The following is a 27,117-nucleotide window of genomic DNA, read 5'->3' on the forward strand; positions in this document are numbered from 1 at the left end:
GCTCTTGTCAAGAGAACGATGACCACAGTAAAGCCTATTCAACTTTACTCCAGCATATGACTTCTCTTTAGAGCCTGATTTGTTCGCTGTCTATCAATTTTTGTACCTACACACATATTGAGGACAGAATAGGTGCCTCACTGTCACTTTGCACTTGCGCTTGACCCAAAAAAACTGATGTTTGCACAATTTTGATTTCCACAATAAATATAGTGGTGCAAAACAGGCACTTTTTCCCTATAACTTCAGTTGAAGTTGTTCTCTTATTTTTCACAGAATGTTTATTTGGAAAACCTTGGAGTTGTTACATTTATCATGATTAAAGCATCTAGTGGGGCATGACAACACAATTAGCAATAATGTGTTAAGTCCACAACAGCATATATTGGTTTGATATCGGTTTCGGATTTTTGAAGATGGACAAAATCGGGATATCGGTTATCAATTGTTCACGTTCTGCCTTTGGCAATGTGTGTCCAATTGTATTATTGACTTTTTTATATTGAAATGTATGCTTTTAGTTTGTGGCGCTTTCACGCCCACGTGGGGGCGCACTTGCACTTGTTTACGTGAAGAAGAGTGCTCACACGCTAGAAGAAAACCGACAGCTTCGTAGCTCTGACTGAGTGGGCGAGTTAGCGAGAGAGAAACACTGCTGTGAACCTACGTTCATTATTTATGCTTGTAAAATATCTCTACAGAGGCAACGCCTGTGTGTATCATCTTTTCTGTTGTTGTTATGTGTTTTCCACCCGCGATCGGACACCTAGAGCCAGTTTTGTGGTTGTTTGAACGATGTGCTAATGCTAGCGAACGCATGCTAACCGTTTGTGTCATGTCATTGCTGTAAAAGCACCTAATTATCATTTATTTACGTCGATTCGAACCTGTTTGGTATTGAGGACGAAATAAATTCAGCAAATTATACGGACATCCAGCATCGTCTTTTGGGAGTTAAGCCCGCTGAATAGCCAGGACCGAGCCGTAGCGTCCTGGTGAGGACAGTATATTCGCATTTCGTTGTTCATGCACTGTACACTTATTCAGAATGTTGTTCTCTATTGTATTTTTATATTAAATTGCCTTTCAAGATGACATGTCTGTTCTATGTGTTGAATTTTATCAAGTAAATTTCCCCCCAAAATGCGACTTATCCTCAGTTGCGACTTGTAGTCCGAAAAATACGGTATATTCTTCTTTGGAAACTAGAAGCTTTTTGTCCACAGCTACAGGAATGTCCTTTTGTGAATACGCCTCCTTCAGTTCAACAAACTGTTTGCCATTCAAACTGCTTATTTCCAAACCTGTCACGATACGTTTATTCACAATTGAATTATTTCCCATTGTTCGTAATACAATGCTTGCATTGCGTCCAGTCATATTTAATTGGTTGACGAGTGACTCCGTAGCAAAGCTAGCTGAGCTGCCTGGATCCAAAACACGTAGGTTGTCATTGTCTTAGTTCCTCTTTGATCTTTGACGCAGACTGGAACTATCGAAAGAACACAATATTCTTTACCGGCCCCGGTGACACCACAGGTTTCAGTTGATTTTACGAGGGCACTCGAAATAGATTTTTATTCATTGCTGTTTTTCGTAGGTTCTTTTCTTCAGTCTTTATGGACAATGTGTAGCGCTGCGGGATGCTGTTTTAAGCACTCTTGGCATTGTAGCATTTGTTTGCAGCTGCTACTTATGTGACCATGCTTCACACACAAGCAAAACACATCCCTTTTTATTTCAAAAAGTCAATTTTGGCTTTGTGTGGCTTGCTCTTGAACTTCCTGCAGACTGTGAGACTGCATTGTTCTCCATCACAAAAGGCACAAGGTTTCCCACTGGCATCAACTTGGGCAGGTTGCGCTTTTACTACTGCTGGTTTGTCATTTTCCGTCGTCGGTGCCACTACGACTGTCGTGAACACTTTCTTCGGCTTGAATGTCGCAGTGTTTTGTGATTTTGGTTTCTGCCATGTAGGAACAGTCCTATTTGAGTCAAGCTCCTTTATATTTCCATGAAGCGGATGAAGAAGATACTTCACTTGTTTGTTCAGGACAGGGGTCAGCAACCTTTTTGGTGTGGCGTGCCACTTTCAAATTTTCTTGTCAATCAGTGTGCCACACCAAGATTAATGACGCACATCCGAATTTTTATATCCAACATAGCTGTAATTTTACTCCAAAGAAAACAACATGAACATACGTTGAAATCTTACAACTACCATTCTTCTTTATCAAATAACTAAAAAATAAAAGTATATTGTAGAAAATATCAAAACTTGAGCATCATCTTATGTAAACATATAACACACACACAACCCATCAAGAAAAGGGGAAAGAGCATGATTCTCAGTGAAGGACTCTCACAGTACAGAGCGGGCTGTTTTAACCTTCAAAGTCAAGCGACTACTTTGTCTTTTTCACTAACAGTGAATTCTATGCACAATTTTAGATTTTATATAACAAATACAAAAGATGCCTACCTTAATGTGATCCCTGGCCCTGTTTTCAATGAATTTCATGTTTTGTCTCGTAGTTGCGTTTGACACTTGTTGTGCGACACACACACAACGCTCCCGAGGCATAATGCACAGAGCAAGCGGAAAAAAACAGCCAACCAGTTGTTACCAGCACCCCCAAGGGGCCGCTGTCCCCTACAGTATGACCAGCTTACTAGTTAAGCGTAAGAAAAAGAGAGGCAGGGAGCAAGGTGTTGAGAGAGAGTTGTGCGAAGAGCGCCACGAAAAGTGGCTGTGTCCCATGCTGGTTTTAGTTTTGTTAATTAAAGTCTCCAGCAAAATACCATCCAACGTGTCACTGTGTTTTTATACACATCACCACCTCTCTGAAGTAAGTACCGGGCGAATCGACTACAACAAGCCACGTTAATTGCCTGTCCACTAGACCCTACGGTGCAGAGTTGCAATTATCAAAAAGTGCAATTGGTAACACAGTGTACTTCCGCCAGCTCTCTGTTTGGTCGGCTTCGTGACATGTTAGTAGCGTGGGCTGAATTAAACGCGCAGGGAGAAAAAAAATCCGACAAGCGCAGGAGTCGAGAAATTGGGGAAGAGCTGGAGGTGTGCTCAAAATCCATTATTGCTCGCATATAACGCCACAGGCAGAGTAGGTGAGAGGGGCGGTCCCGTAAAACCCCTAAATAACAGGGCGCGCAACTGAAAATGCCTTAATTTCCGGTAAAAAGGCACATTGTAAACGGGCTCGCTTCCGCTATCCAAACAGCTAAACATGAAAAGGTTCACACTCCGGATGTTTTCAGTCATCCTTTATGTGTCGCTTTTCTTTTTTATGAAACTAAAACAATGAAAAAATACATGCAATCAGCAACAATGCTGCAAATAACAAAAAGGCCATCCATATATGCAAACACAATTAGCCTGTATTCAGTAGTTCTTAATTAGAAATATCAAACACATTTCCCCTCAAACATGCAACCTAAAGACAATATAAAGAGTGTAATTCTCAATTTGACAACAAAATACTCACAGACGTTGCTCTAAAGAACACAAATGCCACTCAAGTTGTGAGAGTGGAGCTGCCATGTAACACACTGAATCCCATTTGAAGAACTTCCTATTTGCATTTTTCTTCTACTGTTTTAGAACCAATAAATAAAACGGCCACAAGATGGGGCGCTTCAGCAAGTGATAAAGATACAACCGACAATAAACATAATATTCATTCATTCATTCATTTTCCAACGCATTTAAAAAAAAATTTTTTTGCCATGCCCTCGCGTGTCATTGGTTAACCCTTCGCGTGCCAGTGCTGACACGCGTGTCATAGGTTGCCGACCCCTGGTTTAGGAAGTCGACAAATCTTTAAAGTTAACTTTTCTTTTTTCTTGCAAATCGCAAATCGAACCTTGTTTGCTAATGTTTGCATATTAGCCGAGTTGTCCAAATTGTCCATGTACCGTATTGGCCCAAATATAAGACAGTGTTTTTTTGCATTGAAATAAGACTGAAAAAGTGGGGGTCGTCTTTTATTCGCGGTCTAGACGTTATACCCATTCGCGGTGCTAGATGGCGCCAGATATCATTGAAGTGATGTCCTGTCATGACAGATCTCAGCTACTCAAGTTTAACCAGTTTGCATTATTTTATTGCAATATTTTTCCTTATTCAGATTTGTTTCAAGACTACAGTTACAGTTAGACTTCACTTTGATGGTTAATACAGCTATTGCAGTTTTGTTGTTTTATAACAATAGATTGGTTTATTTACATTTCAAAAACCAGAAGCCATTCATTTACGAATGTGATTGCGCTTTAGTTTACATATTTAAATGTTCAGATATTAAGATTTGAATGAGGCAAAATAACGTTTTTTTCTCAAATATATTGTTATAACCATTTCTTTCAGATGTAGTGTAATTATTTTCTGTATAAAAATTATTTTCGTGTTCCAAAAGTGTTTTTTCAAACTTGAGTATTGAAAAAGAGGGGGTCGTCTTATTAGCAGGGCCGTCTTATATTCGGGCCAATACGGTAGTTGACGCCTATCATTGTGTTTGAAGAGCCCAACAAAAATAATGCCAACGTCTGAAGTGCCGCGCCATCTTCTGGCTTGATTGTTGGCCACTCCAGGGCTTCTTGTATATATGCTTCAGCTATTTAAAGTCATCATCAAAAAAAATCCTTCTACGTTTGTTTTGCTTTGGCATACCCTGCTGTTGGTTCCATATGGATGCAGCTTTTGACCAATTCATGTGGCTGTCCACTTCTATACTGCAGCAAAAATTGAAGCCAATCACGATTGTCCACGGTGCGGCCTTCAATTCCATGTTCCACGGCTCCTTATTGCAGAGGGTCCCCTTCGAATGTTGAAATAGCAAGTTCGGGAAGTAGGGATGCTTTGTGACTTTTCACAAGGTAGTCTGTAATGCTTGCTGAGACATCGCTTGGCAGAGCCAATCTAGAACTGGTTTTGTAGTGGCTCTCTATTTTCCATCTTTAATAATTCAGACGTTTGAACTGCTGTCGTAGGTGCATTTGGTGTTATGCTTAACATTGCTATTATAGGTGGTGACGATAAGTGAACGGCCGGATTTGAGTCCTGCCTACTGCTCATCTCAACAATATTAACTTCACAATTTTCTTGTTTTTTTTCCAAACTTTTGTAACACCTCCAATTTTGCCTCAGACTCACCGAGTGCAGTTTTAATTACATGCATTTCCCTTTTTTCCTTTAATGCAGCTTCTTCTTGCTCAACGTCCAATTTTACTTGTATAGCTGCAGCTTGTGCTTGTAATGATGCACGTTCCATTTCTTTTGCTTTTAATTTGATTGACAATGCTGACGAAGATGAACTTCTGCTATGATATGATTTACTTTGACTCCAACTAGTCAATTTTGTCGACGTGGACCTACAATCTGCATGCACTTGTTGTTAATTTTCATTTGGAGAAGCACATTTGCGGACTCCAGCCATCTGCTCTTCACATCTCCAAAAGAAGTCATCCATTAACTTGTTTTCGGGGAAAAAAACTATTTTTGTCTTCAACAAGCTCTTCTTCAGTCATTAATTTATTAAGACTGTCATTAATGTCCGAAACCTCACGTTGCATTACACAAAAGTTCACACGAAGCTCATTTTTTATGACGTCAACATTTGTGTCGTCCTCCATTAAATTTTCTAGATGTTCCTTCATTTGCACTAATTCTGCTATTTTATCTCTGCGTGCTTGTAGCTTGTTAACCTTGAGCTCGCCTACAGCATTCTCATCTATTCTTTTTGTCAATTTTCCACAGTCTTGTTCATCCATTATGAATCAAGACTTACACAAAGTTCCACATATTCAATAAAAATGTCAAACAATACTGCAGCGTCGTATTTTATCTCGTATTTTATTTACTATTAACATAAATAATTATCTAAACGTTATTTTAGGCACGTACAATTGCAATAGTGAGAGTTAGGTCACATAAGGTCTTACAGTATCTTTGTTCAGTTTTTATTTTGCAACCTAAAATATGAGGGTCCATAAAACGCATTCTTGTGGCTTCTAGTAATATTTGTTTCACTGAAGGGAAGATCATTGGAAAGCTCTTAAAGCTCATCTGAGTTAAAGTGTGACACAACGCCTTCTTCCAAGCTGTGCCCAAACCCGTGTGTATAAAGAACTGTATTTTCAATAGGGTTGCCAGGTGAGAAAGCCCAATTGCACCTTAAAATCAGCCCATTTCGATAGAAACCAGCTCAGATAATCAGTTTTGGAACTAATGCCCTTACATTTGTTACGTTACATAACGTAACTACTTTCTGCTGTAATTTCTAACGAAACTCATGACATTTTTCATTCTATAAAGACCCTAGAGTTATTGTGTGTTAGTTATTTATGTCACGTGATCCAAACCCCTGCAGCGCCGTGGCACGTGAGTCTATCCGTTATTTTACAGAAGCTGTCTCTGTAAGAGAGAGCGCGATCTGTGGTGACAGCTTTCTGCTCAGTGCTCTCATACTAGCCTCGGAGTCAACATGATTCTTGCCATGCTAATATGAACACAGAGCATCCCAGAAGAGGTTATTAATTGGCTATCATAGGGCAAGATGTCAGAGAAAGTCTAGCAGAGAAGGGCGGGTCTTACCATTATGACTGTACTAAAAACAGACACACAAACCCAGTTTACGCGCGGACACAAAACTCCGGCATAACTCCGTTATCATTATATTTTATATTGCACAGCAACTTTTGCTTTGAAGACAAGTTTATAAAACTAAAAATGTCTGTCAAACATTGTGCACGTTTTATTGTTCTATTACATTTCATAGTGTTAGAAGGCAAGGGAAGGCAAATTTATTTGTATAGCACAATTCAACACAAGGCGATTCAAAGTGCTTGACATCAAATGAAGATCACAAAAATCACATTAAATCAAAAGAAAATGAAGACAAAGACAATCGAAACAGGATAATTATACCTAAAAATCACATCAAAAAACAGAATTTAAAAAATGTTAAAAAATATGAAAAATAATTGAGATCAGAAATGGAAATAAAGCAGAAAATGACTAAAAAGCAAATAGCTTTAAATTTGAAATATAGAAACACTTATGGCTATGCTGTGGTAAACAAAAGTGTTTTTAGCCCTGATTTAAAGGAGCTAACAGTTTGAGCACTCTTCAGGCCTTCAGGTAATTTGTTCCAGAGGTGAGGAATATAATAACTAAATGCTGCCTTACCCTGCTTAGTTCTTGTTCTTGGAACATACAGGACACCGATTCCAGACAACCTTAGAGGTCTAATAAGTATTTAGTCTACTACCAATTGTGCAAGTTCTCCTACTTGAAAAGATTAGAGAGGCCTATAATTGTCAACATTGGTAAACCTCAACCATGAGAGACAGAATGTGGAACAAACAACAACAGAAAATCACATTGTTTGATTTTTAAAGAATTTATTTCCAAATTAGAGTAGAAAATAAGTATTTGGTCACCTACAAACAAGAAAGATTTATGGCTGTCAAAGAGGTCTAACTTCTTCTAACGAGGTCTAACAAGGTCGAGGTCAACGAGGTCTATTTTATGCCACCTAAATCGGGTTTATGTCATTTCCCTTCCCCGGCTTCGGAAAATGTAAACAAACCAAGAGGCGTGACAACTAGCCGACATGCTAACCCGAACAGAGTGATGCTTCAAAGTCTTCGAAGCGGATCATTTTACATGACGACTGGGATGTCGATTGCCTTTGCCGATCGGCAAACCGCCAAGCGGAGAACAACTTACAGCTCGTTTCGTTGCTACAACGGACAGGAGAGCTTGCTGGGGAACGTGCCCATCCAGGATATAACGTACGTAAGTCCTTTATTTAAAGAAAGTTTGTAGTGTTTACTTTGTAATCGCTGTATTCGTGGCTATTTTTACTCAAAGTTGAAATTTCTGATCGGTCGGAAAATTTGACAGAACGCGGGCACATGAAGAGGGGAAAAAGCCTAGTATAGTGCTCTCCCGGCGGGGGGATGTGCGACAAGCTGCCGGTGTTGTCCCGAAAAATAGCTGCACCGCATGAAATGTCCCCCCTGATGGGAACGCCCACACGTCACTCGTACAAACAGCTTTTTCTTACCAATCGATGGACACGGAGACGACTTTCTTGTACCATGAATATGTATTATTTTACTGTGCTTGAACTAATAAATCTTGTACTGTGAATATGTCTTATTTTACTCTGCTTGAACTAATAAATGTCATACCTGTGCGATTGTCATTGGGATATGGTCGTGAAAACCTGTAGACTAATACATTTCTGTTCAAAGATGGTAATGTGGCCCAGTCCACGATTTGTTACTAAAATACCATACTAGTATTTTGTGTAATTTATTTATTTAACTGACTGTATTTGACTGTAATGCGTCCATGAAAACATTTGTTTTCACCTCAATAAAGCGTTCAATAAATAAGCGTTGCCGTCAGAGGGGACGTTTCACACGGGGGCGGCTATTTTTCTCCACAACACCCGTTGCCTCGGCACAACACCGGTTGTCGGCCGAGGGGGCAAGGAGCAATGTCAGGCACAAAATGGAAGCCACCTCCATGTTAAAATGATCCCAGTATTTGACAAAATACAAAACACGATGTTTACTCACTTCCTGGTAAGTCCAATGGTCCCACAGTAGTAGGGGCTTGTTTTGGCCAATATCCACCGGTGAATGGGAACCTTTTGAAACCCCAAAAAGGCACACACGCCAGTCCCTCGTACAGCAAGATTTTTCTGCAGCTGTTTAGCTGGCGTGATGCGAAAAATAAACGTATTAATCCGCAAAATCAGCTGAATCCTTAGTCCTTCTCATACAACAGTACGGCTGTATAGTTAAGAGGACTCCTTCCTCAGTACACGCCACAGCGCCCTCTTGCTCAACATGAGACTATTGCCGGAAGTCACTCATTTTCATGGCGCAGGATAAAAAAAACTAAATAAATATAGCGATCGCTTCCACACACATCCAAGCGGTCCATTTCATTCAGGAGCGTAAAATACCACGTGTATTATGAGATAAACATGCTTTTTCATGTCACAGTCACTTTAAATTTAATTTAATTCAATTCAGTTTCATTTGTATAGCCCTATATCACAACAAGGTTGTCTCAGAGGGCTTTGCAGAGTCAATATGATACACAGTCAGAAACAGTAGTAAATTAGATGTTCATGTCCTGGGCATCCCCCATCTTTAGACCCTCCATGGCGGCAAGGAAAAACTCCAAAAACCCAATGGGAGCAATGAGAAACCTTGGGGAGAACCACAGTCAGGAGAGTTCCACTCCCAGGACGGATGGACAGGCTATAGATGCACTAATGATGGGTATTAGCAGAAGGAGGTCCACCGAGGACGTCTTTACTAGTGTTTTAGTTAATTAATGTCACATTGAAGTTATTAACTTAAAGAAATATGTGTGTATTTCATTCTTTCTCATTTGCCCCTTTGCAGGGATGGACATTAAGGTGTTTTGAATCCCTTTGAGAGGAAGCGGGACCTCCTGCTGGTCGTCTAAATGTGTTCTAGACACCGTTTTAGCTGGTGAAAGGGAACTAACTATGCCTCTACCTCGGTCTTCAACATAAAAGTTTGGATTTAATGTGGTGCTGCATTTCTCATCCTTTGGTAAGAGACTCTACTCCAAAACTTCATTAGTGTTTTTTTTTCCTCTGCAGGGGCTTGCAAAGGCTTTTCACAGCCAGGCAGCCTCCTGCAATGCACATGCGTGAAGTCACACTCATGACACAGCCAGCACTTACCACTCTGCAATAATTACTCATTTTATTGCGTCCCCTGTTTAAGAGGCAGGCTGTTGTCAGTAAGCTCCATGCAGACTGAGAGGTCCATTCTTAGTGGGCCAGAGGCTGCTGAGGCTGCATGTTGTGTATTTAGTTGTGCTGTGATTTGCTGGCAGGCGGTGGCGTGTTTGCTTTGGAGGGGACTTTCGTCTTTTCTGAAAATGCATAGATTGTGGCTGTTTCTCTTGTGCGGTGCTCACTCACATGTGCCGACACGCACACACATCAAAACAGGAAAAAAAAACTCCCAACTAATGTCGGATTAATCAGTCTGCAGTCGCCTCCTGGATGCAACCCACCAAACACGTGATATGGCCATTTATTTCGGCAACAATCGCTAATGTCGAGAAGTGAGGGCAACGCTTCAGTGATATTAGCGTTTTATATATGAGCCGTGATGCCATTTTACAGACTTTCGCTGCTATTCTTGCCATCTGGAGAGTAAGAAAGACATACACAGGCTCTTAGCAAACTCCTTTAACCAGCTCATTTGGCTGCCTCGTAAATGGGCATACCAAACATATGCAAGGCATTACAGCCACTTCCATCAAAATCAAAGGAGTCAGCCTCATTATGTGAAATAATACTGGTTAATAGTGATGCATTTAGTATTTACAGTGGGGCAAATAAGTATTTAGTCAACCACTAATTGTGCAAATTCTCCGACGTAAAAGTATTAGAGGCCTGCAATTGTCAACATGGGTAGACCTTAACCATGAGAGATAGAATGTTGAAGAAAAAAAAAACAGAAAATCACATTGTTTGAGTTTTAAAGAATTTATTTGCAAATCATGGTGGAAAATAAGTATTTGGTCACTACCAAAAGTCCATCTCAACACTTTGTTATATACCGTTTGTTGGCAATAATGGAGGCCAAACGTTTTCTCTTAGTCTTCACAAGCTTTTCACACACTGTTGCTGGTATTTTAGCCCATTCCTCCATGCAGATCTCTTCTAGAGCAGTGATGTTTTGGGGCTGTCGTTGGGCAACACAGACTTTCAATTCCCTCCACAGATTTTCTATGGGGTTGAGATCTGGAGACTGGCTAGGCCACTCCAGGACCTTGAAATGCTTCTTGCGAAGCCACTCCTTTGTTGCCCTGGCTGTGTGTTTGGGATCATTGTCATGCTGAAAGACCCAGCCAAGTCTCATCTTCAATGTCCTTGCTGATGGAAGGAGGTTTTCACTCAAAATCTCTCGTTACATGGCCCTATTAATTCTTTCCTTTACACAGATCAGTCGTCCTGGTCCCTTTGCAGAAAAACAGCCCCAAAGCATGGTGTTTCCACCCCCATGCTTTACAGTGGGTATGGTGTTCTTCAGATGCAATTCAGTATTCTTTCTCTTCCAAACAAGAGAACCTGTGTTTCTACCAAAAAGTTCTATTTTGGTTTCATCTGACTATAACACATTCTCTCAGCCCGCTTCTGGATCATCCAAATGCGAACCGCAGACGGGCCTGGACGTGTACTTTCTTCAGCAGGGGGACACGTCTGTCAGTGCAGGATTTGAGTCCCTGGCGACGCATTGTGTTACTGATAGTAGCCTTTGTTACTGTGGTCCCAGCTCTCTGTAGGTCATTCACTAGGTCCCCTATGTGGTTCTGGGATTTTTGCTCACCGTTCTTGTTATCATTTTAACGCCACGGGGTGAGATCTTGCATGGACCCCCAGATCGAGGGAGATCATCAGTGGTCTTGTATGTCTTCCATTTTCTAATAATTGCCCCACAGTTGATTTCTTTACACCAAACGTTTTACCTATTGCAGATTCAGTCTTCCCAGCTTGGCGCAGGTCTACAAGTTTGTCTCTTGTGTCCTTCGACAGCTCTTTGGTCTTGGCCATTGCGGAGTTTGGAAATTGACTGAGATTGTGGACAGGTGTCTTTTATACCGATAATGAGTTAAAACAGGTGCCATTAATACAGGTAACGAGTGGAGACTCGTTAGAAGAAGTTAGACCTCTTTGACAGCCAGAAATCTTGCTTTTTTTGTAGGTCACCAAATACTTATTTTCCACTCTAATTTGGAAATAATTTTTTAAAAAATCAAACAATGTGATTTTCTGTTTTTTTTTTTCTTCCTCATTCTGTCTCACATGGTTGATGTTTACCCATGTTGACAATTACAGGCCTCTCTAATCTTTTCAAGTCGAGAACTTGCACAATTGGTGGTTGACTAAATACTTATTTGCCCCACTGTAATCTATCATCTTCTGTTAAATGTGCTTGATGTTTCTTGAGTACTGGTAGATGAACGAATTAATGAATGGACTGTACTATATACTACATCAACAGATTGTGTCTGTTCTCCACTTTTTACACACAAATTTGTTAGTTATTACAGTCACATTTTCTAAACACCGCTTTCAATCCCTTTTGGAAAATATATGTATGGCCAAACTATTTGCATCCAAATGTATATCCACCATTTCTGTGTAAAAAAATCTCATAATGTATATTACCTACCTTTGCAACATGATAAATATAAATTTTAAAGAAGGGCAGGCCACCATAAGCCTCAGCTTACGCCCGCTCCTTTAATGATATGTAAAAAACACCTATTTACGCTTTCATATGTAATGCTGTACAACATGCTCAAATAAACATGAAACTAATAAATTAATGAATCAATGTATTCGCATTGTAATCATTTTAACGTGTCAAATTGTTGGCAGTTTTGTTGTTTAAGGGTTTACTTTCTCCCGTAGTCTGCACTAGAATACAGAGTAAAAGCCCTCCAGCAACTGTCAGGAAATACGGTAAATTCAGTCTTACCTCACCCTCCCAAATTTAGACTAACTTTCATTTTTAGTTTTTTTTTGGTATCTAGTTTGCCATGTTTATCCGCCTTTCTCTTGTCTTGATGTTAAAAGATTCTGGATAAGGTGCCAGAGCGTGAGACAATGCCAGCCTGCCTTCTTACATCAGCATTGTTGGCCTCGCGGGACACCAGCAGTACAAGCGGCTGGTTATTTATTTTCCCTGCCAACAACGAACAAATTGAAGGGATTGCGTGATGCAACTACATCATCAATGGCAAACATTTCACTGAAGCTATGTGTGGGTAGAGAATGAAATGGGAAATCTTTATTTTTTTTGGTATTGTTTTGTATTTCCGCATGCATGAGTTGACGCTTTACATTGAAATACGCTGGACCAATTGCACCCCTGAAGTTGAACGCAACTCGAGCCAAACTCTGATTTATTCAGCTTTGAACAAAATTATCTAATTTAGGGAACGATGGAAAACCTTTTTCAGGGTGGCCCACCTTCCACCTGGTGCAACTTCAAAATTAGGCTTCAACAACAATCTATTGCTAATTCACTTCAGTGACACATATTTTCAAAACTAAGGGAGTGTATCCACCCCCCCCCCCCCAAAAAAAAAAAAAAAACAACAAAAACAAAAAAAAAAACTATCACATCTTGATGATTGAGATCTTGTTTTTACATAACTATTATGGCTGTAGCAACTCATTGTGTGTAAGTGAGCAGGTTGAGCAGATTTAATAAAGCATTTAACAATGACAAGCATTTTTTGACGTTTTCTTGTTTAAAACAACATTTGAAGTACTTATAAAACATTTATTAAAATGTATATAAAGTTTGTATTTATTATTATTATACTTTGGGCAAAAAAAGGTAAAAAAAAAAACACAGTTTATGGCAGGAATGACATATGCACTGTTATATTGCTAATTTAGCCATGGGGGATGGGCAACGGTACAGTCGCTTTCCATGCTGCTCCTATTTGGTGGGACATTTGAATGTATTGCACTGTATTTTTATTCTGTAACCATTATGTATTGAAGTGATGGCACGGAAGAACTTTCTATGACTCTCTGGACACATTTACGATTAGACATAGACTTCATGGTTGTTTGTGTTGGATAACTTAGAGTGAAACATTTTTAAAAAAAATTTATTTATTTTTATTATTATTATTATTATTATTATTATTTTTTTTAGTTTGGGAGGGGTGTTCTGTATCTTTGTAAAGCCAAAAAAAAAAAAAAATTAAAAAAAAAAAAAAAAAAAACATTTTATATGTATCTATTTCTAATGGTAAATCTGAATACACTGCCGGTCAAAAGTATTGGCACCCTTACAATTCTGTCAGATAATGCTCAATTTCTCCCCCAAAAATGATTGCAATTACAAATGCTTTGGTAGTATTATCTTCATTTATTTTGCCTACAATGAAAAAACACAAAAGAGAATTTAAAAAATCATGATCATTTTATAAAAAACTGGGCCGGACAAAAGTATTGGCACCCTCAGCCTAATACTTGGTAGCTCAACCTTTAGACAAAATAACTGCGAACAACCGCTTCCGGTATCCATCAATGAGTTTCTTACAATGGTCTGCTCGAATTTTAGACCATTCTTCTTTGGCCAACTGCTCCAGGCCTCTGAGATTTGAAGGGTGCCTTCTCCAAACTGCCATTTTCAGATCTCTCCACAGGTGGTCTATGGGATTTAGGTCTGTACTCATTGCTGGCTACTTTAGAAGTCTCCAGTGCTTTCTCTCAAAACCATTTTTTAGTGCTTTTTGAAGTGTGTTTTGGGTCATTGTCCTGGTGGAAGACCCATGACCTCTGAGAGAGACCCAGCTTTCTCACACTGGGCCCTAAATTATGCTGCAAAATTTGTTGTTAGTCATCAGACTTCATAATGCCATGCACACGGTCAAGCAGTCCAGTGCCAGAGGCAGCAAAGCAACCCCAAAAACATCAGGGAACTTCCGCCATGTTTGACTGCGGGGACCGTGTAAACTCTATGTTGATGTCTTTTCCCAAAAAGCTCTACTTTTGCCTCATCTGACTAGAGAATATTCTTCCAAAATGTTTTTGGCTTTCTCAGTTAAGTTTTAGCAAACTCCAGTCTGACTTTTTTATGTCTCTGGATCAGAAGTGGGGTTTTCCTGGGTATCCTACAATAGAGTCCCTTTTCATTCAGGCGCCAACGGATAGTACGGGTTGAAACTGTTGTATCCTTGGACTGCGGGACACTAATAGTCGAGGTTCTTTATCCACCATCCGCACAATCTTTTGTTGAAATCTCTCGTCAATTTTTCTTTTCCGTCCACATCTAGGGATGTTAGCCACAAATCCATGGGCTTTGCACTTATTCATAACACTGCGCACGGTAGACACAGGAACATTCAGGTCTTTGGAGATGGACTTGTAGCCTTGAGATTGCTCATGCTTCTGAAGTCCTCAGACAGTTCTTTGGTCTTTTCTTTTCTCCATGCTCAATGTGGTACACACAAGGACACAGGACAGAGTTTGAGTCAACTGTAATCCATTTTAACTGGCTGTAAGGCATGTGATTTAGTTATTGCCACCACCTGTTATGTGCCACAGGTAAGTAACAGGTGCTGTTAATTACACAAATTAGAGAAGCATCACATGATTTTTCAAAGGGTGCCAATACCTTTGTCCATTTTTGGAGTTTTGTGTTAAATGATAATCTTTTTTTTTTTTACTCCATTCTATTTTGTTTTTTCATTGCAAGAAAAATAAATGAAGATATTACCACCAATGCATTTGTAATTGCAATCATTTTCTGGGAGAAATTGAGCATTATCCGACAGAATTGCGGGGGATCCAATACTTTTGACCAGCAGTGTAAATACATTCAACACACGAACAAACACAAAAAAAAGTTTCTTTTTTTGTGGAGGGGGCGCTACTTCGTGGTTTTTCACTTGTCGCGGTGTGTTCTGGTCCCCATTAACTGCGAAAAACCAGGGATCACTGTATCCCAGGTGAATTTAAGATAATTTCCGAACGGAAAGCATAAAAAACAGATCAGATTGTCAAGACAAAAAGAAAAAGTATTAATAATAACTTATACCTTTTGAATTTAAACGACCTTGTTGGATTATGGAGTAGTGCACACAATCACCATTGAAGAAATACTGAAGATACTCTCCTATCACTAATGCGGAAGTACTCTGGAAGTTGAGTGACGTCACAGTGAATAGGGCTTATCATGTTTCGCCCTGGCATGTTAAACCCAATGAAGAGGACATCAGATGTACTTACATAGGTGTCAAATCTATCAGATTGCTGTAGGGCCTTCTAGTGTGTTTGATTTGCATCATTATTGTATAAAAACAATATTTAGAAGCTCACAGGTCAAAATCCTGTGACATACAGTGGGGCAAATAAGTATTTAGTCAACCACCAATTGTGCATTTCTCCTTGAAAATATTAGAGAGGACTGTAATTGTAAACATGGGTAAACCTCAACCATGAGAGACAGAATATGGAAAAAAAAACAGTCACATTGTTTGATTTTAAAAGAATTTATTTCCAAATTAGAGTGGAAAATAAGTATTTGGTCACCTACAAACAAGCAAGATTTCTGGCTGTCAAAGAGGTCTAACTTCTAACGAGGTCTAACGAGGTCAAACGAGGCTCCACTCGTTACCTGTATTAAAGACACCTGTTTTAACTCATTATCGGTATAAAATACACCTACCTGTCCACAATCTCAGTCAGTCACACTCCAAACTCCACTATGGCCAAGACCAAAGAGCTATCGAAGGACAAAATTGTAAACCTGCACCAGGCTGGGAAGACTGAATCTGCAATAGGTAAAACGCTTGGTGTAAAGAAATCAACTTTGGGAGCAATTATTAGAAAATGGAAGACATACAAGACCACTGAAAATCTCCCTCGATCTGGAGCTCCATGCAAGATCTCACCCTGTAGCGTTAAAATGATAAGAGCGGTAAGCAAAAATACCAGAACCACACGGGGGGGACCTAGTGAATGACCTACAGAGAGCTGGGACCACAGTAACAAAGGCTACAATCAGTAACACAATGCGCCGCGAGGGACTCAAATGCTGCACTGCCAGACGTGTCCCCCTGCTGAAGCCAGTACACATCCAGGTCCGTCTGCGGTTCGCTAGAGAGCATTTGGATGATCCAGAAGAGGACTGGGAGAATGTGTTATGGTCAGATGAAACCAAAATAGAACTTTTTGGTAGAAACACAGGTTCTCGTGTTTGGAGGAGAAAGAATAATGAATTGCATCTGAAGAAAACCATACCCACTGTGATGCATTGGGGGTGGAAACATCATGCTTTGGGGCTGTTTTTCTGCAAAGGGACCAGGACGACTGATCTGTGTAAAGGAAAGAATGAATGGGGCCATGTATCGAGATATTTTGAGTGAAAATCTCCTTCCATCAGCAAGGGCATTGAAGATGAGACGTGGCTGGGTCTTTCAGCATGACAATGATCCCAAACACACAGCCAGGGCAACAAAGGAGTAGAAGCATTTGAAGCATTTCAAGGTCCTGGAGTGGCCTAGCCAGTCTCCAGATCTCAACCCCATAGAAAATCTGTGGAGGGAGTTAAAAGTCTGTGTTGCCCAACGACAGCCCCAAGACATCACTGCTCTAGAGAAGATCTGCATGGAGGAATGGGCCAAAATACCAGCAACAGTGTGTGAAAAGCTTGTGAAGAGTTACAGAAAACGTTTGACCTCCGTTATTGCCAACAAAGGGTACATAACAAAGTATTGAGATGAACTTTTGGTATTGACCAAATACTTATTTGCCACCATGATTTGCAAATAAATTCTTTAAAAATCAAACAATGTGATTTTCTGTTTTTTTTCCACATTCTGTCTGTCATGGTTGAGGTTTACCCATGTTGACAACTACAGGCCTCTCTGATATTTTCAAGTAGGAGAACGTGCACAATTAGTGGTTGACTAAATACTTATTTGCCCCACTGTATGCAGTCTTCTGACAATCCGTCCCTGTACAACATCAGGAATGTTCGGTTTTAGAGGCTCCACTGCAATCTCATGCGGATCGACACAAATTAATGCTTTTAAGAGTAACGTATACTTAATGTGTGTTTTGGAGCGTTAGGAAAGGGTGAACGGATTTGGCTGGGAGGTGGGAGGGAGCATAGTGCCAACTGTCTTATCTCTGCCAAGGCCCTCACACCTTTTAGTTTTTGTTTGGCCCAGAGAGCCAAAAGGCATCAGTATGTGGTGCATGAGGTGTTAGTCAACAAAAACAAACAACACCCCCATGCTGCCAACCTCCCCTTTCCACATGTGACGCCCTGCCTTTCCACATGAACGAAACAGACTTCTGCTTGAAATCATCGCATTAGACACCATGGCATTCGCCTTATGTTAGACTGGACTGGTGCCAGGATAAAAAGGGTGGATGCATAGAGGCAGAGACAAGGATAATAAAAGCAGGATGAGCTGATGTCTGGATTGGTAACATTCAGGTCATAGTAAGGTAGCAAGTCACATGTTTCATGAGCAAAAAGTAATTGAGGTGCAAATGCAGAGTGACCCTGCAATTGTGAAAATAGATTGGAGTCACGCAAGAAGAATGACAACAGCTGCTTCACCCACTACAAAAGACAGGAGAGTCAGCGAAATGACAGGTAATTTATGAAAACAGGATTAAATGGATCAGATTTACATCATGCATCAGGATTTAAATGTAAAGTGATGATATGTCGTATAGGAACAGTAAAACCTCAGCCTCGACCAGAGCGCTTTAAATGCTGCTATTTGTCATAATCTCTGATGTTCATGTGTAAGAGGATGGAAGAATAGAAGACATCCGTAATCACTTATTATCCCATCACAACAGCAGCGTGGAAGAAAAAATAGTACTTTGACTCTGAATGAGGGAGAATACCATTCAAATATGTTTGACAAAGGAAACTAAGCTCACCATTTTGGTGGTGCTCTCTGGCGTTTCATGGTCCACATTTTCAATCCTTGGTTCTTGCTCAGTAGTTGTTGTTGTTGTGTTGTTTTGAAAGTTTAGGTTTGAATAAATTACGTTTAACCATCTTGCCTCTCGTGGTTTTGGGTAATTAAAGCAATTGACCGTCTAAGGTGCTAGTCACATGATCTGTTCGAAAAATAACTTGGACCCATTATAAAAATATCTTTTTTGTTCATTTCATTCATTTTTGTTGTTTGTTTTATTGCTTTACAACTTTCATAGACAATATTTTCTGGGAGAACTCTTAATTTTAAAATCATATATAGGAAAGTCAATTAAATGCATGACACTTTTTCGCCACCAGGGGAGGGGGCAGGCCCTCCCTTAAGCTCCATGTATGCCCTGGGCACAGTTTTTCCTCTTGTTGCCTAACGTTTTCTAATGCTTGGTTCTTGCTATTTTTGACTACTCGACGTAGAATGAATTGTGGACATTTTGGAATGTCGTTATCAGAGATTTTCTTCAGATTATCAAAATTAGTGGAGTCAGAAAGTGGTTACGACAACATGAACGCGTGGTGTTTGTCTAAGAGGTCAATTGCCAACAATCGAATTATGTATGTTATTTTAAATTGATTATCCTGGCACATCCACTAAATTGCAGAGTTACTACGTCTTGCGAGTGGACCTAAAATAAAAACAAGTTTTCAAGATATGAGTGATCAGTCGGTCCAATTTTAATCCTAGGTTGTGGAGTTTGAGTTACAAGCGCAGCTCACAGAAAACTGCCGTTTGTTAGGCTAAACAGTTTTAAAAATGAGGTCAAGTACTTGCTTCAAGCCATATCTTGTACGGTGGCTGAGAAGTGTCAGGCGAAATACAAAGTCCAAACACTTTGCGAAAACAAAAAAGCACGAATGCAAATTGCCACACCACAAACGCCGATTGCAAATGCTTTGCAAAAGAAAAAAGCATGAATGCAAACTGTCACAGCACGAGTCCCAGTTGCCTAAACAGGACTGCAAATTGGCAAAAGCACGAATCCCACGACTGCATTCGTGTTGCGGGCAATTGGGGTTTGTACTTTTGCCAATTTGCAATGGTGCTTTGGCAATTGGGGATTGTGTTTTGGCAGTTTGCATTTGTGTTTTTTATTCTTTTGGAAAGCGTTTGCAATTGCCGTTTGTGTTGTCGCAATTTGCATTTGTGGTTTTTTCTATTTGCAAAGTGTTTGGACTTTGCATTTCACCTGATACTTCTTGGCCACTTTTCGGTGGTAAACTTTCGGCTTTTTAACCAAAAATACAATTTTAGCTATTTTCGGCTGAAAGTTTTTGGTGCTGAATTTTCGGTCACATCTCAAAAAAAAACAAAAAAAACACCAGTAACAGTCGCTAGATTTGTCGCAAGTCGCTTTTGACAAAAAAATATCGCCAGATTTAGAGAGAAAGTCACCAAATTGGCAACACTGTGAGAAGGCACGGGCATTGTTAATTCAAAACTTCATAGGTCGAGGACATCATAACCTGAGGATTCCCTGTATTCCCTGACGGGACAAAACAACAGCAAAAACAACAACATGAGACAAATGTTTAATCGTTCTTTCTGAGAGAATACATTTTACCTGAAATTACCTACAGATTATTAACTTCCATAAACTGTAACAACATATTTAATCTTGATACCCTTCCACCTCATCGATATCACATAGCTATTTTCGAGCTGATTTCTATTTTACGTCCTAGTTTTGCCTTCCATCCATTATTCGCATACGCTTTTGATTTTCAACCTCAGATTTCAGCTGACTGTGACTGCTAGGGCTCCAGTGGTGCATTTTAAAAAGGTGTTGATGGATGGGGGATAACTGAGCAATGGCTTCTCCCAAAACTGATTCTCCCCAGCCTGTCTAGGATTTTAGCTTGTTGTCTCGCTCCAAAGTGTTCCCAAGAATGTTCCAATAACATAACAAAAAGTCCCACAACTGCTGTAAAGCATGCAAAAAGACTGGACTGTTTCATTTTTATAGCTACACTGGCATACAGGCAAGTCTGATCCATAAATATGAGTGTAGACATCTGAAAGTTATTGGCACGGATTCTCAGGAGTGCTCTGCATTCCGATGTGCCATGAAGCATTTGTGCAATTTGGACTATTCCTGTCTACAAGTGTGTACTGTGAAAGGCTTCAAGTAAATAAGGAGGCCTATTATTTTAGAGGACAAAAGGGAATATTTGTTCACAGAAGTCACTTTTGCAAACTTCTTTTAAAAGTGTGTTTTGGTGCAATCGTGAAGTCCATTTACACAATATTGACCTATTTTTACCATACTGTACATAAGCATGGTTCATTGTGCATTGAATAGCATCACTTTTGACGTACAGTCCCTGACAACAATCTTGTCGCTTATCCATTTTGTAGAAACAATTGCTGCAGATCTCTCGCACACCCCCATACTGGATGTAACCCCAGACCATGATTTTGCCACCACCAAACTTCACTGTTTTCTGAGTGAAACTTGGACCCAGGCGGGCTCCAGTAGGTCTCCTGCAATATTTGCGGCGACTGTGGTGTAATTCAATGGAAGATTCATCTGGAAAATCCACCTTTTGCCACTTTTCCAGCATCCATCCTTTTGACAAGCTGTGGGCCTTGGCAAATGCCACACGTTTTTTTAAAATTGTCTGCACCCTGGGAGATTTGCAGGGTGAAATATCAATATCTTAGCTGCCTCTTACATTCCTAACCATAAAAAGGGACAAATTCTGCAGCAGGATGGTGCTCATCGCATACTTCAATCTCTACCTCAAAGTTCCTCAAGGCAAAGAAGATCAAGATCCTCCAGGACTGGCCAGCCCAGTCACCAAACATGAACATCATTGAACATGTCTGGGGTAGGATGAAAGAGGAAGCATGGAAGACGAAACCCAAGAATATTGATGAACTCTGGGAGGCATGCAAGACTGCCTTCTTTGATGTTCCTGATGACTTCATCAATAAATTGGTATGAATCCTTGCCAAACTGCATGGATGCAGTCATTCAAGCCCATGGAAGTCATACCAAATATTACATTTGGACCTCACAGCACCACTACTTAATTCGCTTATGTTGTGTAACATATTTTTGTATTTGAAGTACATTTTTTGTTCAATTTTCACACTACTTTCTGTAGGCGACAAAACTTGACCTTGCCAAAATTTGACCTTTATGTCTAAATTAAATGATAAATCTTTTTTTCAGTGAAACAAATATATTTTTGAACATTCAACATCATTTGGGAGGGCCTTAGCTTTCATATGAGCCATTTCTGAAACGAATTGAATAATTAAAAGCCAGGTTATTAGCAATTGTTTCAACAAAATGGACCTGTTTTTCTGACAAAACCCAAGTAAAATCATTTCAAAACTTCTCCCACTCTGCAATAGCTAAATGACCTCTACCCACTACTAATTTTACTGACTGGTGATACACAGCATAAGCATAGCACATTGGTAGTTCAAAACATTACCGTAAACTGACAATGTGCACGGTAATAACATGATCTGACAACTTCTCCAACTTACCAAAATCCAGGAGAAAACAAAACAGATGTGACTTTTCTTTTAAAGGCTGCTGTACAACTTGATCGTTTCATCATGATGAATAAACGTTTCTTCCATGGATTGATACGGAAAAATAAAAGTGAGGACTGAAGTCGGAAATGGGAATCAGAGCATCGCTACTGTAACAAGAGGACCTATTGTTATTTCGGTTTGAGTATCCCGAGGGACAGATATAGCTGACGGACACAGTAAGTCGGTGTTGTGATACGTTTGTTATGGTCCGAGTTGCAATAAACGTTGACTAAAATGAGTTCAAAAAACTAAATTCTGTGCTTTATGAAGAGTGAAAAAAGCAGAATTAAAAGGCAAAATCATTTGACCAATCAGAGTGAAGTATTACCGAAACAAAATGGTGACGTCATGTACCGTAATGGTCAGCATACGTTTTCTTCAACACAACATGTCCGTGTCAGTATTAAAAAAATCGGTCTTTATATATATATATATATTTACAGTATATTTCTTTCTCCATCCCTGTACCCGTGTATAATGCGCACCATGATTTTACAAGTTAATTTTGGGGGAAAAAGCGTGCGTTATATTCGGGAAATTACGATATATAGGTTTGGTTTTTACTTTAGCCTTTGTCCAAGCCGCTGAGTTACGCTGTTAATTTGTTGTTTTTTTGTGTTAGTTATCCATGTTAGATTGCTATGTGTGTTTTTCCTGTTAATACGGCCTGTATTTGTTCTTTTGAGAATAGTGTACATGTACGCAATTTGCCCTTCTGTGCCGCAACACCGAATTTTAGGGCTCCTCCACCTGTCAAAACCCACTTTAACCACTGGGTGTAACCATAAAAATGTGAAATGAAGTAGTGTAACTAAGTTACGAAAATACACCCTCATCAGTTTGATAAGAAATCGGGGTTCACTTTACCTGCCTAAGGCCGTCCTTCCTGCTCTGCATGATGCTAAGGGCGTAGTTGGAGCGTTGGCCTTTGCTGTTGAATTCAATGTGACCTGTTAGACCCTCCAGCTCTACCTGTCCAACAAAGGCAAAGCAACATTAAAGGCCTCTCTGCTGAATCAGGCCCACTTTCCTCTCATCAGTGATTATTATAGAGAATACTGGAGGGGACAGGCTCATCTGTCTTCTATTTTTTTCCCCTCTTGGAAAAATGTCAAATTTAGATCAGTAACATGAAAATGGAGATGTATTATGACCCATTTACAGCCAAATTCTATTTGGAAGTATGTTCTTTGAGTAAATGACAAAAAAAAATACACATTTTGCTGTATTTTCAGCTGTTACTGAGAAAACACATTTTACTCACAGACCCTTCTACCTCAAGATATGAAATTAATTTGCTCTGGAGTGGCTTTCGTATTAGGATTTATTTTTCATATAAAGAATCGCGTTTCACATGTATATCGCGTAATTCATTCCAAGCTCTTCCAAAAACACACCATTAAATTGTCATGTCCTCTGGTTGCCAGTCTTTAGTATTTAGAATTCTTTGTTTCCTCCTAGAGACACTTAAGTGTAACGAGTTTGTTTGGTTCCAGCTTCCACAGATGTTATCACATGACTACACATTATGTTACTGAGTCATTACATTAGTGCATTATTGTGTGCCAAAGCTTTCATATCTCGAGGTCCCACTGTATTTCAATATGAGAAAGTATTTTTTTCTAACCTTGTTTTATTAACATGAAAATGTACAAAATATTTATTAGTTAAAAAGTTGCCCTACACAAACAATGTTTTTCATGTTTTTTCTTTAGGGATTCCATGAAACTGGTGATAAATTGTTTGCCGTTTTGATTTGGCCCTGTCTGAAACCTTCTCAAGGACATCTGGGCAGCTGCAGGCCTTATGCCTGATTTATATGGACATACAAATAGCTCCCCCAGCCAAAATAATAAACATTTCCTTAAAGGCAGGTTGAATTATTATTATCTTTTTTTATTAAGTCCAGCAGGGGCCAACTTACCATCCTCAGGTAATTCATGAGGCTGGTACCGTGCTCCCAGATTTTGGAGGATGTGCAGGAGAGTTGAGTGGCGCCTACATTTTGGCTACGGTTCAGCTCCTGGACCGCCGCCACCACCGCGTATACCGCATCAAAGAGAAGAGCTGAAGAGAGCTGCACATGAGCAGGAGAGAGAAAGAGGAAGGTAGATGTATTATGCATGCATACACCAGCTGTACAAACTCTGAGCACAGAAGCTAAGTGAAACGCGATTGGCTGTCATTCAGTGAGGGCTTCGCTGCATTGAGATAATCCCATTAGGTCATTAGACACACTGAGCCTAATTTCCTCAAATCCCAAATAACAGACACTAAATTACATGTTCACTAACTGTTACATATTGCATATGCTGTTGGCAACAGGTGTTAAAAGGGCTGCAAAGCTCAGTGAATATGCGAGAGAAGCGGTAATACTTGACAGAGCAGTTTTTCCCCCTTGAGGCCACTTCATCAGCGACTTGTATTAAAGAAAATTCACAGCCTGGCTTGTCGTTTGTATGGCAGCAATGCTTTTGCACACAAACCATACCAGCGGGTTGTCGCTCCCATTTGGTCCTAATCTGACTAATAACTTCCATTGATGATTATACCTCTTAAATCTTAACTGGGAAGGGCGGAAGAGTGTTGAACACTGAATTGCAAGCTTGATTCTCTTTTATCCTGCCACACAACCATTGGCAGATGGCAGCAATGTGCCATTGTAGATATGAGCAAAGCCCAGTCAGTGAGAACAAGTGAAACAGCTACGTTCTTATGGTCCATACAAACAAAAAATGATGAAGGTAGAATTGAACTTTTTTGGGGGTGAAATAAGGGAGTGTATTCTTTCAATGGTAGATTCAATGTATATACTGTATATTAATACAACAATGAATTTTGTGTCTCTTTACTGACTGGCAGTTAGGGGTTGGGTGTTCTGAAAACAGCTGCCAGTGAGAGAGGCAATGTAGAAGACCAACTCGGGATGCACCTAAATGAAGTTTCTTGGCAGAAAACGAAAGCCGAAACACACTATTATTATTATTATAATTAAAAATATATATACACACACACACACATATATAACGGTATTCCGATATTTTAATATAGGACGGCATTAGTCCTGCACCGTCATAGTACGGGTATCACGGTTCAGTGCACACAGTCAGACGGCGAATACGTTTGAGTAAAAAAAAAAAAAAAAAATTAAATCCATGTCAGAGTTAGTCCTCCTCCAATGCAGGGGGCAGTAGAGGTGTTTCACCTAAACCAATAACCAATGCTACAGGAAAAAGATGAAAAACCAATACAGATGAAGTTATCATTGATCACTACTGGTGTCAACAATAATCGATGTGGCGATGCATCCCAATGTGGGGCATGGACGATTCGATTCGATGGGGCAACAAGCCGAATCGATTCAGCACATTTTAAAAGATATATAGACTAATAGCCTAGATCTTGAGCCCGAACCCGACACAACCCGACCCGAATTTCGGGCCGAGTCGGGCCCAAAATGTCAATGATTTATGTTCGGGTCGGCTTGGGCCGGACCTCTCGCTCGCTTTTTTTTTTTTTTTTTTTAAATAAATATATATTTGTATACTAAAACGATGTATGGATGTTAAACCAAGGAATATTAGTTATAAAAATAAATAAATGGGATAAAACAGAGAGAAGGCGCTTTGGTAATACCAAACATGAGCCGCAGCAGAGCCAGTGCATTGTTTGCGCACATGAACGCCGTGGCCCCGCCCTCCTTTTAATCTTCCCCTCGCGCTTTGGCCTCTCCGCGAGTCTGCAACTGCATCCTCGTATTTCCTTTTCAAATTTCGATATAAAGCAGCAAGAGGTGAAAAGCAAACTAAAGACGGGCAATAATCCACGAGTGGTGTGTGGAAAGGATTCAAATCGATAGTGGAAGATGCTACAGAAAACCATGTCGGCCTTGCCGAATGCAACAAATGTAGCGCTTTGCTCTCGTACGAGAGCAGAAAGACTGGCACCTTGACGCTGAGCAGGCATTTTAAAAACTGTACTGACCTAAAAGATGATATTCGTCAAACATCGTTATTATCATTTGTTTCGAGGGCTGCACCTCTTCGTGCTAAGCAGGACATTGTGGTGTTCCTTTAAATGTTATTATTTATTTTGTTTCAGTGCTCATTAAGGCAGGTTGTTCTTTGGTGTGTTCTAATGCGAGTCATTAAAATAAAGAATGTTGTTTACAAGTATTTTAGTTTATTTTTGTAAATGCTGCTGTTCCTCTCATTGTCATATAGAGGCGCGTAGTGAGCAAAATATCCCACACAGAAATATATTTAACAAACCTTTCCAGCGTTATTTTGTTGTGTAAATGCATTTATAATGATCAGAAAAATGCAGGGGGGACGAGGAACCCAAATCCGCTTCCTCACCGGAGTAACGTCACAGACATGCGCAGTTGCAATCGAGAGAGCAGAGAGAGAGGACATAACATAACAATGGCTGAAGCGGAGAAAGGAGGGACTGTTACTGTGTGTTAAAAAAAAAAAGAGAAAGCCCTGGTCTCATTCAAAGCACAAATTAAATGCTGTGATTTTTTTAAAAAATAATATATATATCTGAAAGTATACTTTTTTCATTTGACTTCAACCAGGAGTGACACAAGAGCCAATAAAAAGTTGTTTATTGTCTGACCGCTTGTGTTGCCTCATGATTCACGAAATATATGCTTTGCTTTAGAATTTTAATGCATCCCAGGCTTTAATGTATCGCGATGCATTGCCGAATCGAACCAAATCAAATTGTGACCCTCTGAATCAAATCGAATCGTGGCCCTTCGAATCATAATCGAATCGAATCGTGAGGGCAGTGCCGATGCACACCTCTATTGATCACTACTAGGAAAGTTATGGCGAATGTACAGAGTGGGAACTATCAAATGCAGTACTTTTTGACTTTTTTTTCACACTTATTGACGTGTACAGTATATATTTTATAGGCTGAAGTAATTGAAACACTTAGTATTTTTTGCTCTATTTCAAGAAAGGCTTTTTCAGTTTTGG

The 27,117-nt window shown here is 39.8% G+C and overlaps 1 protein-coding gene across 10 annotated transcripts in view; it reads right to left on the reverse strand.

Moving 5' to 3' along the window:
- The window catches only part of grik4 (glutamate receptor, ionotropic, kainate 4), a 734,878-nt gene that overhangs the window by 120,779 nt on the left and 586,982 nt on the right, over positions 1-27,117 (reverse strand). For all 10 annotated transcript variants that reach the window (XM_057839364.1, XM_057839368.1, XM_057839359.1 and 7 more), the window contains 2 exons: positions 24,054-24,206; positions 22,997-23,101 (listed from right to left, as the gene is read on the reverse strand). In XM_057839364.1, the coding sequence (XP_057695347.1) occupies positions 22,997-23,101; positions 24,054-24,206 (258 nt within the window). The remainder of the gene's footprint in view (positions 1-22,996; positions 23,102-24,053; positions 24,207-27,117) is intronic.

The sequence above is a fragment of the Corythoichthys intestinalis genome, chromosome 6 (assembly GCF_030265065.1).
Source record: "Corythoichthys intestinalis isolate RoL2023-P3 chromosome 6, ASM3026506v1, whole genome shotgun sequence".
Classification (NCBI taxonomy): domain Eukaryota; kingdom Metazoa; phylum Chordata; class Actinopteri; order Syngnathiformes; family Syngnathidae; genus Corythoichthys; species Corythoichthys intestinalis.